This window comes from Leucopleurus acutus (genome assembly GCF_964270905.1).
Source record: "Leucopleurus acutus genome assembly, chromosome: 10".
Classification (NCBI taxonomy): domain Eukaryota; kingdom Metazoa; phylum Chordata; class Mammalia; order Artiodactyla; family Delphinidae; genus Leucopleurus; species Leucopleurus acutus.
Genome location: NC_139153.1, coordinates 46221713 through 46238668, shown reverse-complemented (window position 1 = coordinate 46238668; position 16956 = coordinate 46221713). Strand labels below are relative to the sequence as shown.

At 56.2% G+C, this 16956-nt stretch overlaps 1 protein-coding gene across 1 annotated transcript in view; it reads right to left on the bottom strand.

Moving 5' to 3' along the window:
* Positions 1–14981, bottom strand: part of VIPR1 (vasoactive intestinal peptide receptor 1) — a gene marked incomplete at its 3' end in the record, with an annotated part of 31571 nt that extends 16590 nt beyond the window's left edge. The window contains 2 exon segments of the mRNA XM_082849150.1: positions 3617–3725; positions 14882–14981. Coding sequence (XP_082705276.1) covers positions 3617–3725; positions 14882–14959 — 187 coding nt within the window. The 5' untranslated portion in view covers positions 14960–14981.
* Between the last annotated feature and the right edge of the window lie 1975 nt (positions 14982–16956).

Below are 16956 nucleotides of genomic sequence, written 5' to 3'. Positions count from 1 at the left end.
GCATGGTCGTGCACAGCGATGAATTGTGTAGTGTTTGAGACTTTCAAATGAGTTGCTGGGCGTTTGCATAGATGAAAACCTTTTGTAATGACCAGAGGCTAGACTCTCACTCCATTTTACATATAAACACAAGGTACTTATTGTACGGGTCTGACAATACGAGTTTTCCAGGAATGCAACCGCCAAGTAAAGGAAGAGAAGACTGGGCTTCGTTGTGCTCTAAGAGTTGTTCTCACTAAGAGCCGTTCAATGTTTTGGAAAATCACCTACGACAATGCTGCCATGAACCTGGGTCGGTGATGCAACCGGCATATATATCAATCTATGTTTAAAGCTCTCACATTCCCAGAATTTATATTTATAGGTCCAACCTTTAGACTATGTCTTCTTATCTTTCGGTGTGATTGTGCTGGAACGTACACATAGTATTTTATTATATGTGTCTTTATTTTTGTTTTATGTTATAACTAGAACATCATTAAAAAAAACTGTGTGTCCTAAATTTCATTTTATAATAGTAAGGGAGGCATTAGAAAATATTTCTTGTAAAAAGGAGCTGTTGGGTATGATAGGGTGATGGGTATATTGGGATTTAGCTAGTTCTTGAAGAGTCTTCATAAAACTCACATACAACACAGATGCCCCCCACCCAGGCACACTATGAATTGTGACAGGGGTGGTGATTAGGGAGTGAGTTTGGAGAAAGCCCTGCATCGCAGGCTGAGCTCTCCGCTGTGTACCTATTAGCCTTGAAGGCCTGGCTGGTGACGGATGCACAGACCCCCTAGGGGTCTCTAGGGGTCCACTTTAATAGGCAGATGCAAATGCCACGGTTTTGCCTGTTCAGGGTCTGGGTGGCCCTGAGGAACAAGGACTCCTCTGGATGCCGTCCCCGGAGGGAGGTTTAATTGTCTCTTTGCAACCCTGCCAGTCCCATAGATTTACTCAGGAAACCCAACCCCTGAGCTAAAGTCAACTCCAGCTGGGCCAAACCCAGCCCAGCCCAGGTCCGAAGGTTCACAAGTTCCCAAGAAGGGGGCCTGGGAAGAGGAGGTGGAGGGACATCCCCACCTGGGGAAGAGCCTCGGGCCTCTGAATGCTAAAGTGGGCCGACAGCGGGGAGGGGATGCAATCTGGGGCTGCGGTAGCCAGGTGGCACCTGCAGCGGAAGGCTGAGAATGCCTGGATCTCCGTGGCCTGGTCAGAGTGCACAGCCTCCCTTCCTTGGGGACCTCATCCGCTACCACTCATCCTATCCTGAGTCTTCTGTGGCCTCACTCTGGCTCCCAGTCTCTCCTCCATTCCTGTGCCAGCATCTCTGGAGGCCATGTAGCTGCTCTTCAGGCCAGTCAAATCCTGCTAGTGATTTAAGACCCTGTTCATAATATCATCAGCAAACATTTATGTAGCCTTTATATACGGGAGACACTGTTCTACCCTCTTTACATAAATAACTTATTTAACCCCCTCCCATTTTACAGATGAGCAACTGAGGCACAGAGCAATTATGTAACTAGCCCCACGTCACGTCGCTGGCGAGGGGGACAGCCTGTTCACACGCTCCATCTCCAGCAAACCTCTTGCACTCTGCCTGGTCTGAAGGGCTCAGTGCCATTTCCAGGAATCTTGCATGGTTGCAGTGTGTATAGCCCTGACAATGCTGGGCACACCCTGTCTTGCAGGCCGGCTATTGTGTTTGGGTACTTGCCAGGCTTCAGGCTTTCTGGATCTCCAGCGGGGGTCCAGATCAGGAGTGGATTCAGAGCTGGGTCTCTGGCCCTGAGTTCAGCTTCACCAGAAGAGGCACAGAGGGGAGGGAGGCTGGGCTCTGCCCTCAGGGCGGCCACGCTTGGCCTCAAGGAATCTCAGCACCACCAGGCCTGGGTTGTGAACTGTGCTGGGGTGCAGGCCAGCAGGCAGCGGGGGAGCCAGGGAAGAGGGGCTGGTAGGGGGCACGTGGTCAGGGAGGCGTCCTGCTGGAGACAGCAGGGTCGGGAAGCTGAGATGGGGTGACAGGCAAGAAAATGCTGGGCGCCTGGAGGGCCTGTGGTTGTGAGCTGGGCCTGGGAGTATCCCCTGTGTGTCTGCCCCAGGGAGGCCACTCAGGTCCCACCGCACACGTCATCAGGCCCACAGAGGCCCGGGGCCCAGGCTGGCTGAACATGCCCACTGGGTGCTGCCACCTCAACAGGAAAGAAAGCCCAGCCTGGGGTGGGGGATGGCGAGGCAGGGGTGGGGGGCCTCTGCTTGTCGTTTTATAGACGTGTGTGTGCAGAGAGACACGCACACTGACAAGCACTCCCAGGCACACAGACTCACAAACACACACGCACATATACATACATGTACACTTACTTGGACATGGAAAAACCAGACACAAGCAAACACAGGCACAGAGAGACACACACAACTCACAGACACACACGTACAGACATGACTGAGCGTGCCACAGACACTCACACACACACACAGCACACCAGGCAGACACATCCAGGCAGGTCCAGGCTTACACAAACACATGCCTCCAACACACAAAGACACTCAGAGTGAGTCACAGAGCTACACACCCCAGAGGCACAGCCATAGCCCTAGACAGACAGGGGCCAGGAGCACACAGCTGGATGTGCGTGGACATGCGCAGAGCCTCACAGGGTCACGGGCAGACTCACCGCCCACAGACCCATACATGCCCTCCTCTGGATCTCGGGCCAGCTGCCTGGTGACAGGGTGTTGGCACCTGCCATGCACCCTGTGCCAGCAATGACCTCATTGGGATCACGAGGGTGGCCTGCCCTTGGGGCCTATAGTCTGGGGTCTGGGCCTCTCTGGGCTGCGCATGCTCCCGGATCCCACTGTGGAGCCTTTCCGAGGCCTGTCTGCAGCCTGGTCCTGCCTCCCTGCCCTGGCAGGGGGGTGGGGCATAGGCAGCAGGCAGGTCCGGCCACCCCTCTACCCAGGCCGCAGTCTCAGGGCCCTGGGAGACAAAGGGCCGGCCCTCCTTGCGAGCTGGGAGAGGCAGAGGCCATCCGTGATGCTATACACACACTCACTGCCTCTACGGGAGGCAGAGAGACTGGGCGGCAGGGCCCAGGAGGAGGGGCTCAGGACGGGGTGCATAACTGCCAGCCTCAGGGAGATGGGGGCACTGGGGAGCCAGGAAGAAAGATGCTCCCTGCTCCTGAGCCAGGCTGCTACGTAACTGTAAGCTCGGCCTCAGGGAGGTGACCTCTGGGAGGGAGGCCCAGAGCTGGTCTGGGCTCCCCACTGCTCCAGCCCTCCCCCTCCCTCACAGGGAGCCTTGAACTCCATAGCCGCTCCCCACCTGCCACGGGCAGTAGGCCTGGGCGCGTCCCAATTTCCCAGCCTCTCTGCTTCTCCCAAGCCTGCCCACCCTTCTGAGTCTGGCTCGGGCTGCAACTTTTGAAGGAAGCCATCTACTTCCTTCCGTTCTCACCCCAGGGCTGCTGAGCCAAAGGCGGGGAGCACAGGATCGGGGAGTGAAGACCAGGAGGTGCTGCCATTTGATCTGATGGCCTCGACCTGAGAGTGGATCTGGGCTCACGGTGTGAGGGAGGGGGGCTCCTTGGGGGCTCCTTCTTGCCGCTGGGGGCCTCACCTGTTGTTTCATTCTCCAGCTGGGCCTCCTTCAGGCACTGGTTGTGCTGTACCTTGATCATCTGCATATAGTCACACTCCTCCTGCTGCAGCCCGACTTCCCAGCCGCCCTGGGGAACAGAGACAGGGAGGGGGACCCGTCACCCTTATCCACAGCCTACTTGTCATCCGCGGACTCCAGGAGCACAGCGCCAAGCAAGGCCCAGTCACCGGACTGATCCAAGTTCCAGACTAAACCCCAATCCCAGCCCCAGAGTGAATTCGACCTTAAACGGAAGCCTGACCCTGACCTAGATCTGACCCCAAACTCTTGTCCATTGTCCCCAAAGCGGGGTCTGCCTTGAGGGCCCTGTCATGGTTTCCTGGTGGCCCTAGCAGTACCATGGCTGTAACAACACTGTCTCTTTGTGGGTGGTACGGCTATGGACAGAGGTTAGAGGGCCTCTCCTTAGAGCCCAGAGCTGGCCCACTGGACTTTCCAGTTTGGGTTGGGAGCCCTCAGTCACTGCTTCCGACTCCATGGATGAGTGGGGCCCAGGAGGTGTCACCTTGTTATGAGCTGGACCCTGGCTTCCTGTTCTTGGAGCCAGGCCTGGGAGGAATCCAGGAGTCTGGCTGCATCTTCCAGCCTCTGTCCCCATTCTAAGAGCCTGTGCTCAGTCCCCCTGGGTCACCAGGCTGGGAAGGGAATTCTGGGCCTCCTTGGCCAGACCCCCCTCCCCACCTCCTTAGCTTCTGAATAATTCAAGCTCTGTCACATCTAATGAGGGTGAGGGAGGTCTCAGGAAGTACAAGAGGCCCCTTTAGGATGGCTGGAGGTAAGGAAAAGGGATGGGAAAGCCCAAGCTTCTCCCCTCCCCTCCCCTGTGCCCTGGCCAGGGATTAGGGGTGAGATCAGACCTGTGTGCCAGGGAGACATTGGCCTTGGGTCTGACATGTGAGTAGGGGTGATAGCTGCCCAGGAACAGCCAGAAAAAGCAGGTCTTGGGAGCCACTGGGTGAGGAAGGGGGTAAAGGCCTCCGTGAAGGAGCCACTGGGCTGGTGGCAGCTTCTGCCTGTCTCTTTGGCTTTAGGGAAGTGGCTGCCACCTCGCATCAGCTTCCTCATCTCTGCCCGGGGAGAAGAATGTCACAGTCCCAACAGGGCTGTGGGGAGAGGCCAGCAAGATTGCTCCAGAATCAGAGTTTATCAGCGTCTCTTCCACTTGTCCCCCCTCACCCTGGGACACGGTCTTCACCTCCCTGGACCTCAGTTTCCTGGTGGGCTAAATGGGCCTCAACCACCTCCCTTGCTGACCCAAAGTGGGGTTTCCCTTATTTCCTTCTTTTAAGGGGTCCCCGTCTGGCATTGTTCTAAACAAGTCAATCCCATTGTAAGCATGTGACCCCAAAGAGGGACCACCCTCTTAAATCTCATATCTTTTCTTTCTTTTTTTTTTTTTTTTTGCGGTATGTGGGCCTCTCATTGTTGTGGCCTCTCCAGTCGCGGAGCACAGGCTCCGGACGCGCAGGCTCAGTGGCCATGGCTCACGGGCCCAGCCGCTCCGCGGCATGTGGGATCTTCCCGGACCGGGGCACGAACCCGCGTCCCCTGCATCGGCAGGTGGACTCTCAACCACTGCCCCACCAGGGAAGCCCCCTCATATCTTTTCTTTTAAACAGTTATATGAACAAGCGTACCCTGCTCCGTAATAGATCTGTGTTACTTTCCACATGCCAAGTTTGAAATGACTTTCCAGCTAATATCTTTACCCTAATTGGCTGGTAGCGTTAATGGTCCAAGATGGAACCCACGTTCACTGTGTGGCTTCCAGGCTCATGGCACACGGGCGAGTGAGGTCTGGGTGCTGGGGTCACATGCTTCCCCTCCTGCCCAGAAGGGACGGAAATACTCATGGTGCTTTGTCTTAAGGGATCTGTGTTCTGGCTCATCCTGCTGGGGCATGGGAAGAGGGGGGGCCAGAGGGATCCCAGAGGTGGCCTCTGGGAGAGGAACCCGGGGATTGGCCACCCCAGTTTGTGTCCCACCATTGGTCTCTCTTGCTTGCTTGGAGCATGTTTCTCCCCAAGGTAACTTCCCAGCTTGTTGTCCTCCAGGAACAGGGTTTGTTCCGCCTTCTGGTTCTCCCCTGGCCTGGCCTGCTTCTCCTGCCCATTTTCAGCTGCCATCACCCCACAACATGAAAGCAGAATGGGTAGTAGTAGACATCTGTGTTGCTGCCTTCTACCATCCTTCACCTTCCTCTGACGCCATGTCCTCACCTCTACCTGGAAAACCACGTCCTTCCCCACTCTTAGTCTATGGGGTTCTGATGAACCCTCTTCCAGGGGATCAATATACGACCAGATTTAAGCCAGTCAAAGTGTTCCTGGCCATAGTCCCTGGCACATGGCCTAATTCAGGCTCCTCAGAGCCAGGAAGCTCATTCCTGGGACCTTGGATTAAGCAATTAGGCAAGTGGATTTGTTCTTTCCCACTGGACTGGAAACCTCAAAGGACGCAGGGGCTAGAACTACTGCCACCACCTTGTTGCCAAGTATAGCACAATGATGAAGCCACACAGTTAAAGGAAGGATAAAGAGGTAGAGAAAAACTGGGTCCTCTTGACATTATCTGAGCCCCTGAACGCAGCCATGCCTGAAATCAGCCCTGCTTCCAGGAACATGACTCAATAACTTTCTGTACGGCTTAAGCCCGTTGAGTTTTCTGTCCTTGTAACCAAGAGTCCAGACGTGTGCTCTGAAGACAGGACAATGGATGCCCTCATTTGCTGAGTCCTCTTAAGCCTGGGCTATGGCCATGCTGTTTGCCGGGACACAGTTATTTTCCAGTCACTGAGGGCATCATAGGGCTCCTGGTGGCTTCTGCCTGCTATTTTCTGAGGGTGAAGGGGTGTGGGGTCACCTTCTCTAGGCAACTCTGCTCCCCCAGCAGCACAGCCACAGTGTCTCTCCTGAGAGGCAGTGTGTAGAGGAAGGGCAGGAGCCCTTGGGATAACCTGGGAGCCTGGGGGTATCACTGAATAAAGTGAGGGTGGTCTAGAGCACAGGTCCCCAACCCCCTGGGCTGCAGGATTAAGAACCGGGCCACACAGCAGGAGGTGAGCGGCGGGCAAGCGAGTGAAGCTTCGTCTGAGCCCCGTTGCTCACATTACCGCCTAAACCATCCCCTCCATCCCTCACATTACTGCCTGAATCATCTCCCCCACCCCCACCTCACCCTGTCCGTGGAAAAATTGTCTTCCACGAAACCGGTCCCTGGTGCCAAAAATGTTGGGGACCACTGGTCTAGAGGATGAGTTCTGCTTTCACCACAGTTGGGTGCTGGGCCCCATCCGGAGAAGGGTAAAGGAAATAGAGACCCAAAGAGGGACTGGAGGTCACTCAGCAATGCACATTTCCAGAGGGACCTAAGTCTCTGGCCACTGGTCTGGACTGCATCAGTCCCTCTCCATGGCCTTGTCTTGGGCCATCTGGTCAGCCATTGCCCTTTGGAGGACAGGGCCAGGACGGCTGTCTCTAGCCCTTATCACTGAGGAATTCGGGCAGACTATGGACTTCCTCTTCTACATACTTCCCTATTCTAAACATCCTCATTATCCATCTGGATTCCAGACACACAAAATTAGAAAATTCCCAGCCAGATGTAGCCAAGTCTAATGGTCCCAGGGAAGGGTTCCAGGGGAGGATATAGCTGGTGTGTGGGCTTCACAGAGAATGAGCAGTAGTGGTGGGCCTCTGATGTTGCGTAAGAGTTTGACAATTAGAGGTAGAGTAAGAACATTCCAGAAAGTAGGAGCAGTGTGTGCAGAAGCGCAGAGGCATGAAAATGCCTAATACATTCAAGGTTGCAAGAAGCCCGATGTAGCTGCAGCAAGGGGCGCTGGAGGCATCAGGAGACAAGTTGGGAGACGTAGGCAGGGGCCAGGCCTCATCAGCTCTGCCTGGACTAGTGTAGTAGCTTTCAGCCCCACCACCTGCAACCTGAGGGATCTTTGTAAATTGTGTATCCCCATCCTCGTTCTCCTGCATCAAATCTCTGATGGTCGTAGGAGTCAAAGCCCAGACATCAAAACTGGCATTCAAGACCCTTCCTAATCCCACCACTGCCTAGGTCTCCCAACTTGCCTCCTGCCACCTCACGTGGAGAGGAGGAAGCAGGCCTCAAAGTCAGTCTCACCTTGCAGTTGGTTTAAGATGAGAGTTTCAGGCCAGACTGGACCCCCAATACCTTCTCTGTGACAGCAGTTCCTGAGCCCAAAAGAAGGGACTCAGGCAAGAGTGAAGAAGTCCATAGCATTCCTTCAATCCTGATCCTGTGTCTCCTGCCATTTTGTTGGCCGGATGTGGGAGGTGACTGACTGGGGGTTTGTAGGAGAGTCCTGAGTATCTGGCTGGGGGCGTGGATTAGCCAAGTCTTGTTAATTCCACTTGCTCAGTAGGCCTCTTCCTTTTTATTCCCACCGTGAGGGGCTTGGGAGAGGCCCTGCTTCCTCTTCCTGACGTGGGGCTGCCTGAGATATAGGGCAAAGGCTGCGGTTCTGGGGGAAAGGGTGAAGATGCTGAGAGTTGTAGGTCTTAGATGCTAGGGGCTCAGAGAGACGGGGTGAGGCCAGCTCAGGTGTTGTGGGCCATACGCAACCCCCTCAAGGGAAGCTTGAGACCACAGCTACCGGTCTTGAATCAGAACCTCCAGCTTCATCCCAGGGCCAGAGAACTATGGCTGGAGAAGCCACGGGAAACAGAAGCAGGGCGGTGGGTGCGTGTGAGTCCCTCTGAGGAGCAGCTGGTCTGTGAGAGGGGTCTAAACTGCAGCAGGCTGGAATAGGTGAGACAGCAGAAAGAACTTCCTGCCTGTAAATTACCAAGCACTGTGGGCCACCATGGATTTGCGCTTCTGAGGTTTGTCAAAGGAGCGCTCTTTTTTTTTTTTTTTTTCCTGCTAGGGATGGTTGGAACAAGCTGGGGAATGGGGAGTAGAGAGCGGGGGCTCGGGAGGGTCACATTTACCATCCTCCCATTACCATCCCGTATCCCACGACTTATTTAAGCTCCTCCCTGCCCCCCACTGAAATAAGGGGGCAACAAAGAGTCATGAGGGGAAACTGAGGACCCAGAGAGAAAGCAGTGTGATCAAAGGCACACAGGACTGCAACCCAGCTTCCCCTGCTGCCCCCTTCATTTTGGCTTTTGTGTTTGAATCGGTAAGGAGATGGAGATCTTGTAGTCGAGGAGGAGCTGAAGGGGAGAGGAGAGAAGGAGTAAAAGGAGGAAAGAATGGGGGCAGGCATAGGAAGGTAAGGTAGATCATGGGATCCAGCAGTCATGGAAAACAGGAGAAACATGCTCCTGGCTTTGCAGAGGGCACTAAAAGAAGTTGAAATTATCATCTTAGTGGGAAGAGACACAAGGGAGTCTGTTGGGCTGATGGGAATGTATAATAGCTTGATCTGGGTGGTGGCTACACAGGTGCACACGTGTGAGACAATTCCTTGAGCCACCACTTCAGATTTGTACATTTCACTAATTAAAAACTGCCTCTAAAGTCCCAGGGCGTCATGTGACACGCCATAGCCACTTTGGAAGAAGTAGCTCCTCTTCTGAGACAGCAGAGCCTAGTTAAGTCCACAAGTTCTGGAATCATACTGTCTGCCACTTTCGGGCTGGGCGACCTTGGGCAAGTCACCTCACCTCACCTGTAAAATGAGGACAATGACAGCACCACCTACATCCAGGGTTGTGTTGGGTCACATGTAAGGGACACGAGGGGATTGCCAAGGGTTAGCAGCTGTTGCCAAAGCCCCAGCCCAGCCCAGCCCCTCATGCCTGGCCGCCTTGCTGTCTATGCCTGGACCCAGCCTAGCGCCAGCCTGAATGCCCTGCGGAACCCCAGGCAGTCTGAATGTCCTGCCCACTGACAAGTGGCAGCAGTGCCCTCCAGAGGAAAGGTCTCAAGCCTGGTTTTCCCCTACCCACTACTGCAGTCTGATTTCTCTCCCCCTCCCTGTATTTTGACATCCTTTTGCCAATAGTCCAAAGCCTCCTGTCTCTGCAAGTCCTGGGGAAGGCTGAGCTCTGGTGGTGGGGGGGGGGTAGGAGGATGGAGTGAGAATTGGTGTTGGTGGATGGGGGGTAAGAAAAAGAGTGGAGACATAGGGCTTGGGATGCAGGCTTGGGTTTGGGGCAAGAAAGAACTTTCCTCAGCTTAGGGTGGTACCAGGGCAAGGGCTCTCATTATTAGGAGAATGCAAGCAAAGGCATTCAGCCTGGGGTTAAGTCTGGTCCCTCAAGAGGCCCTTCTTGCAAGGTTTACTGAGGGGCATGAAGCCTTACAGGCTTTCTTTGCAGAGGATCGCCACAAGAATGGCCAGCAAAGCCGGGGCGGCAGAGACTCAGGTTTAAATCCTCTGTCCTTTGAAAGTCATCCTGGGCACCACTGGGGAAAGACACTCAGTTTCAAACACGGGTGATGTTGGGTGATGTTGGGTGATGTTGATGTCGGGTCACCGGCAGAGAGCAGGGCACCGACACAGGGAGCCATGACTCCTCGATACGTCAGCTGGTGACCTCTTCTCCTCCTCTGATGACCCCCTGGGCAGGAAAAACTTGTTTTTAAGATGGTGGGAGGCACTTCCTGGGAGATATGGACCTTCACATCATGAACCACATGAGAGGAGGTGCATATAAGATTGGGCCCTGTCCAGTGAAGCCCAGCTTCCTGCCCACCCACCCTGCTCCAGGCCTCCTGCTCATCCCCTCGCCCACCTGCCAGCTCGCTGTACAGTCCCATCATGGCACAGGCAGGAAAGGTCCTCGTAGTAGGTGCAACGCTCCCACCTTGATAATATCACCACTCATCTTGTGATGCTGGATTAAATGCTGCTGGGGGATATCTGAATATCGACTATTAAGGAATCCCTGTTAATTTTGTTAGGTGCGATAATGGTATCATAGTTACATAGGAAAATATCCTTTGATTTTAGAGATGCATCTTAAAATAATTTGTTCTATGATGTCCATAATGTATTTTAAAATAGTTTGGCCAAAAAAAGCAAATGATGCAAATATTAATGGTTAAAGGTTAATAATTTTCAAATCTAGACATTGGGAGTGGACAAACACAGGACATTCCTGTACTGCCTGCCATTTTGCTGACATCACTCCAAGAAATGGGTATTTCCATGTTCATTATACTATTCACTCCACTTAAAAAAAATATGTTTGAAAATGTTCACAATAAAAGTTAAAAAAAAACATAATGTGATGGAAAGATTAAATTGTATTTCTTTTTCTTCTGAAATACATCGAAGGTATGTGGGAGAGTTTGCATGTATTGTACATTTTCCTGGGTGCAATGAGAACAGCTTTGTGTTGGGAAAGTCAGAGAGGAGAGGGCTGAGTCTGGGAGGATGATGACAAAGAGCAGGGAGAAAGGGACAGGGCTCTGTCTAGTCCCCTGGCCCCATTCCTGCATCCACGTCCGGGGGTGCCACAGCGAAGGGCCCCTGCGAGTGGCAGGCTCCACCCAGGCTGGGTTGCCATGAGGCTGCCTGCGTGCAGGGAGGCCCATCATCCGTTGCCTGCCTGGGCCTGGAGCCTCACCCCCCAAACTGTCTGGCCGCCCATGAGGAAGCACTACTCCCTGTCCCCAGTACTCCCGCCTGCCCTGGAAGCCCCTGGGCAAGGGGGGCAAGAGAGGGCTGAAGAAGGGTCCCTAGGGCTCCCAAGCTGGGGATCAAGAGGAAAGAAAGACCTGTCACATAGTTCACACAGCACTTTCACCTCCTTCAAGTCTCACTGAAGTCCTGACTGGATGGCCAAGCCCATTTCACAGTCACTCGTGATGCTGGGGGTGGGTGGGTGGGAAGACTCTGCCCCAGCCAGGGTGGAGCTGGCCTCTCTTCCCATTTCTCTTGAATCTTGGGCCAAGGGTTCTCACCCTCCCTTTTGTGATGGGGAAACAGAGGCCCTTCCACAGAAAGGAAACATGCTCTCCAGGTCAACTGGCCATTGCCATGGAGTGAGGGGAGGACCCAGCTCAGGCTCCTTATCATGGAAGCTCTAGAAACGTCAGGAAAGATGGAGACTCAGGGGAGCATGGGAGGGTGGAAACCTCTGAAGGGAGCTCGCTCTTCCAGTGCAGTCCCTGGGGAGCCCTGGGCAGGCCTAACTGAAGTTGTCCCTTGACTCAAGGAGGAGACCTGACCCCTCTGTAGCTGTGTTTCCTAAAGCCCATAGGGTGGCTTGCTGGGGGCCGGGAGGGCTGGGTAGCCATGGACAGCTTCTGGAGCAGCTGGAAGCAGAGGGCTGGGGCAGCATGCCTACGGCAAGGTGAAGCCTTCAGGAGCAGATGGCCAGCAACCCGCTTCAGAGAAGAATCAGAGGAACCAAGTGTCCCCCAAGCCCAGGGCCACCCCAGTCTCTGGGGGGAGCTGAGGGCTTCCTCCACTTTCTGGGGTCAGGCCCATTGGTCCTGCCAACAGAGGTTGTTTTATGGTCTCAGGTGGAAGGTTGGACCATTTGGCTGAACTCTTCAGGGACTGCTCTTCCTCCTCCAGGGAGCCTTTCCTGACTGTTCCTCTCAGCGACCCTTGCCCCATTTCTGGGCAGCTGCACCCCACACCCACCTGGGCTGGTTCTCCTGGGTCACTGGCTCAGCTCTCCCCTACCAACTGGAGAATCTTCCCAGGGCAGGGCGTGGGTCTGCTCCTTCTCTATGACACCTCCTGCCCCTGCTCTGGGCTGGGTACTGGCCTGAGCAGTTCTGCTACCAGTGAGGAGCCCCTGTGCCTGCTGTCCAGGGGGTGGGGGTAGTGGAAGGCCTGGAGGGTGGTCTTGGGGCGGACTTCCTCTTCTGAGACACTGGAGGTTTTCTTTCCTTTTTTTGCTTCCCTGTTCAGAGATTTCCTCTTCACAGACTGAGGTCAGGGCTCCATAAACAGGAGTGATAAGGCCTTGGGCTTTCAAACTGAACTTTGCAGCTACAATTTTATGACTCTGGTAACGTACTCCTCCCCCCCCCCGCCACCCCCCCCCCCCTCCGCCAAGTCTGGCTGGAGTAGGATTGCCTGGTGTCAATTCCTTATGGGAGCAAGTGCTGGCTGGTGGGGAGGAGGGAGAAATAGAGAGGGAAATGGGGGCCCCTCATTCCAGCCTGCCCTCATCCACTCCTGGGTGAGTCCCTTCTCCCTCTGTGGGCCCAGCCCTGCACTGGGCTGTAGGGGGCAAGGGAGGGTGAGAGACCTTAGCCCTTGATCCCATGGGATGGTCAAAAGAGCCCAGGCTGGGAGGTGAGTAGGGTTGAAGGGTGGGGTCAGAGGGGGAAGGGCTGAGTGGGTTGGAGCAATCAGGGAAGGCTTTCTGGAGGAGTAGCTCAAGTTGGGAACTAACCAAACAAAATGTGGAAAGAACAGGGGAGGGTAGGCATGGGAAGAGCCAGGCTTTGGACTTTCTCAGGAGGTGGGGGACAGATGTTGCACGAGAAGGGGCCCCACTGAAATCACTCTGCCCCTAGGCTGAGAAGCCTCCAGGGATGGGAGAATGGGGTGCCAGTGGCGGTCTCAAGATCCCCGGCTCATCCAGGGAGAATTTTTTTTTGTGTGTGTGGTACGCAGGCCTCTCACTGTTGTGGCCCCTCCCGTCACGGAGCACAGGCTCCAGACGCGCAGGCTCAGCGGCTCATGGCTCACAGGCCCAGCCGCTCCGCGGCATGTGGGATCTTCCCGGACCGGGGCACGAACCCGCGTCCCCTGCATCGGCAGGCGGGCTCTCAACCACTGCACCACCAGGGAAGCCCCTCCAGGGAGAATTTGAGTGGTTGGAGCCCAAGGGTGGAAGAGCCCGAGGGTTGCTGGTGAGGCCTGGAGGCTTTGTGACACTGAGAGGCTGTAAGTGGTGCCAGAGCTACGGCCTCAGGGCCAGAACTTGGTGGGGCTTTGAGTGCTCAGGAGGTGGGTCTCACCACGGCCATCCGTGGGAGGAGAGGAATTATGCCAATTGTCTTAAGGCCTGCTCCCAGGACAAACAATGAGCACCCCATCCCGGAGTGTGCAAGACATTAGCTAGATGGAACAGAGATTCCTGCCCTGGTGGAGGTGATGGTAAGGGAGGTAATCATGGGATAGAAGAAACTAGATGACCAATATACTCCATCCACCCACCAGCCAACTTGGAGCTGGTGCCAGACCTGGAACCCACAGGTTTTAGGTCCTGCCCAAGCAGCAACTGCAGATTCCTCAAGTCCTGGGGTAAGGGTACTGCTGAGGTTGATTTCTTTCTACCCTTACGAAAGAAATCAACCTCAGCCCAGGTCTGATGGGTGGGGGACAGGTGTGGCTCTGTTATCTTTGGGCCTCATTTTGCCCATCTGTAAAATGGGCTTGGGTAGTCTTCAGGTCTTCCCTGATCTTACAGAGAGATGACTCATGCATCTCCTGCCTCAACCAGAATCTGCCCTGCAGCCCAGGTAAGCCACACCCCCAGGCACACACATGGGCACACCCACACATGGGGCACGAGGGCACACATGCACCAGGGGCACACACACACCCATATGGAGATGAAGCAGAAGTGGGAGGAAGAGGGTGGCCACTGTTTGTTGGTTGTTTGTTCCCTGGTTAGCTTTCCCCATGCACATGTCTGGCCCTCCCTGAGAAACACCACTCCAAATCCTTACTGCCCACCACCTTCCACCTTGAGCTCCATACCTTCCAGCTCTGCTCAGTGGGAGGGCACAGAAGGGTCTGCCTGCCAGCCACCTGATCCCAAAAGCCCCTTCCCAGGTCCCGGGGTCCTCCGTGTTTGGTCTGCTGCTGAATGTCACTTCTACAAGTACCTTAATGCCCCACAGACACCTCCGGTGGGGAACAGCACACAACGACGACCCTCACAGCCTGCCTCCAACCTCCTGTCTAGCAGACCTTCCATTTCAGTGGACCACAGTCCCCGACCCTGCATCCACTGACTTCCCCAACCCACAGGTACTACACGGAAGGCAAGTTTGGAGTCCGCCCTTAACCGTCGCCCCTCCACTGGTGTCCCAGATCCCGGCGCTGAGCGGGCTCCAAACAGCGCTGGAAGGGACTAGGCTCGACGGAGACCCCACCCCGCCCTCGGGTCTAGATCCGGTCTGAGGCGCAGGGGAGGCGAGACACGGTGCTCCGCGCCCCTTATCCCCTCCACACAGACTTGAGCACACGGCTGGGCTCCCGTCACCCTCGCTCCACCCCCAGCTGCCGGGACTCTGGGCGGCTCGGCGGACACTCACCGCTGGCCCGAGGGCGCAGGCTAGGGCGCCGACCAGCACGCAGAGCCAGCGGGCGGGCGGAGGTCTAGGAGGGCGCATGGTCCGCCCCGGGTCCGCGGCGGGCGGCCCAGCGCCGGTAAAGGGCGGGCGGATGGGCGGCGTACCGCGCAGCGGACGTTGGGGAGACTGACAGAGTGGCGCTGCTGCGGTGCCCCTGCGTTAAGAGGCCCCGCTCGGAGCGAGGGCGGGCCCCGGGGGCTCGTCTGACGGGCGGCGGGTGCAGCCAATGGCTCCGCAGAGGCGGGGCGGCCGCGCAGGTGTGGGGCGGGGCTGGGGGAAGCCCCGGCGAGTCGGGTGTCCCAGCGCTCCCTCCGCCAGTCTCACACGTCAGTCCTCAGAGGCGAGGTGTGGGCAGGCCTTCGTCCCTTCGGACCGCATCCCCGGGAGACCCAAACCGTCGCATTCTTTCCTGCTTGGCTCACGACGTTTCCAAGCGCCAGGTTACGATCTCCCGCTCCCACACGCCCCCTTAGCCCCACCCCAGGGCGCTCTGCTCGTCCAACTTCAGAGCCACCTCCTCTAGGAGGTCCCCCCGCCAGCCTCCCCATTTTCCACTTCTGCGCCTCGGAGGGCTGGTGCAGGCGGGCCGGATTAGGAGACAGCACAAATCACTTCTTATCCTCTAGGCTGAGGGCGCGACCTGCCTAGGGTCCTGGGCTGCAAGTGCCCCAGATAGGTGGGGCTCACTGTTTGATCCATTTTCTGTCACCCCAACTCATCCCTCGCGCCGGAGAGGCCAGGCTAAGGGAAGCTAGGGCGCGAGTGAGTCCCGACGCTGGGTTCCTTGGTGCCTCCCCTGAGCCCCGGCGACCCGGCAGGGCGCGCACGGCACCGGCTGGGCTCCCGGACCATTCACGACCAGACGGGGGCGGAGGGTCGTGCTTCAGGAAGGATGACGAGTCCGCTCCCGTCTGGGCCGGGGCACCTCGGGAAGGAGGCAGAACTGAAGTTCCAGCGCCCCCACGCGGGAAGGGAAGGTCTGTTGCCAGCGCGCGGGCCCGGTCTGCGCTCATCCGACCTAAAACAACCAGAGCCCTCCTCCTCCAGCCTTCCCTATTTTACGTACTGGGAAACTGAGATACGGAGAAAGGCCCGGAGCCGGCCTCTGATGCCTCACTTCCAAGGTTCGGCGGGGGACATCGGGCCAGCCCTCCTCCACCGTGCATCCTCAGAGCTCGGTTTATTCTTCCTTAGAATAAGGGGCAGGTTCACTGGCTCCGCGCCCTGGAAGGGCGCCTTCTTGTGGACCAAATGCAGGTGGCTGCCTTGCCCTCTTTCCGAGGGTTCGAGACTGGTGCAGTCGAGGCTGGAGGTGGCGGTGGTGGCAGTGGGGTAGGGTGGCTGATGGGTGACTGTGATAGGGGGATGAGGGCAGGCGATGTTCAGTGGAGAGGCGGAGAGGGCTGCGCGTCCCTGGGCGCCTGCGGAATGTGCGGCTGTTTGAAGGAGGTCTTACTCCAGGCTCAGGCTGATCAGAAAGTGCGTCAGAGTTCCCTGCGGGCGCACCCTGCTTTCCCTCCCTGCAGCGCGGGGTACTCGGGCCGCTGACCTTCTAAGGGTAGGATGGAGTTATAGAGAGACAAGGGAAAGCCAGGAAGGGATGAGCGCCGAGCCGCTCCTCGATTTCGGCTTATTTGGGGTGCTAGCATTTGCTTCCTATTCTCCCTCCCTCCCTCCTCCCCTCCCTTGCACAATCATTAAGAGTTTGCTGTGTGCCAGGCTCTGCACTTTGCACTGGGGCACAGAGATATATAAGACAGTGGCACCTGTTGCCTGAGGAGGACCTGGGGAGCTATTGTACTCCCTCCAAATTTCCAGATATAATCAGTAAGCCTGGACATAAGCCCTTCCCCAGACAGGAGAACTGTGGAGATGCCCTTGCCTTGGCCATTCTGGGGTTTGAACTAGCTTTCTCAGGGGAGGAAGTGTTTGAAGAATCACAAGCCATCTCCTCATCCATTCTCACTTCTGGAGGCCAGGTTAGGCTCAGGAGTCAGAGGTCCTTGCCTCCCCCTGCGACCCTGCCACTACTCCCT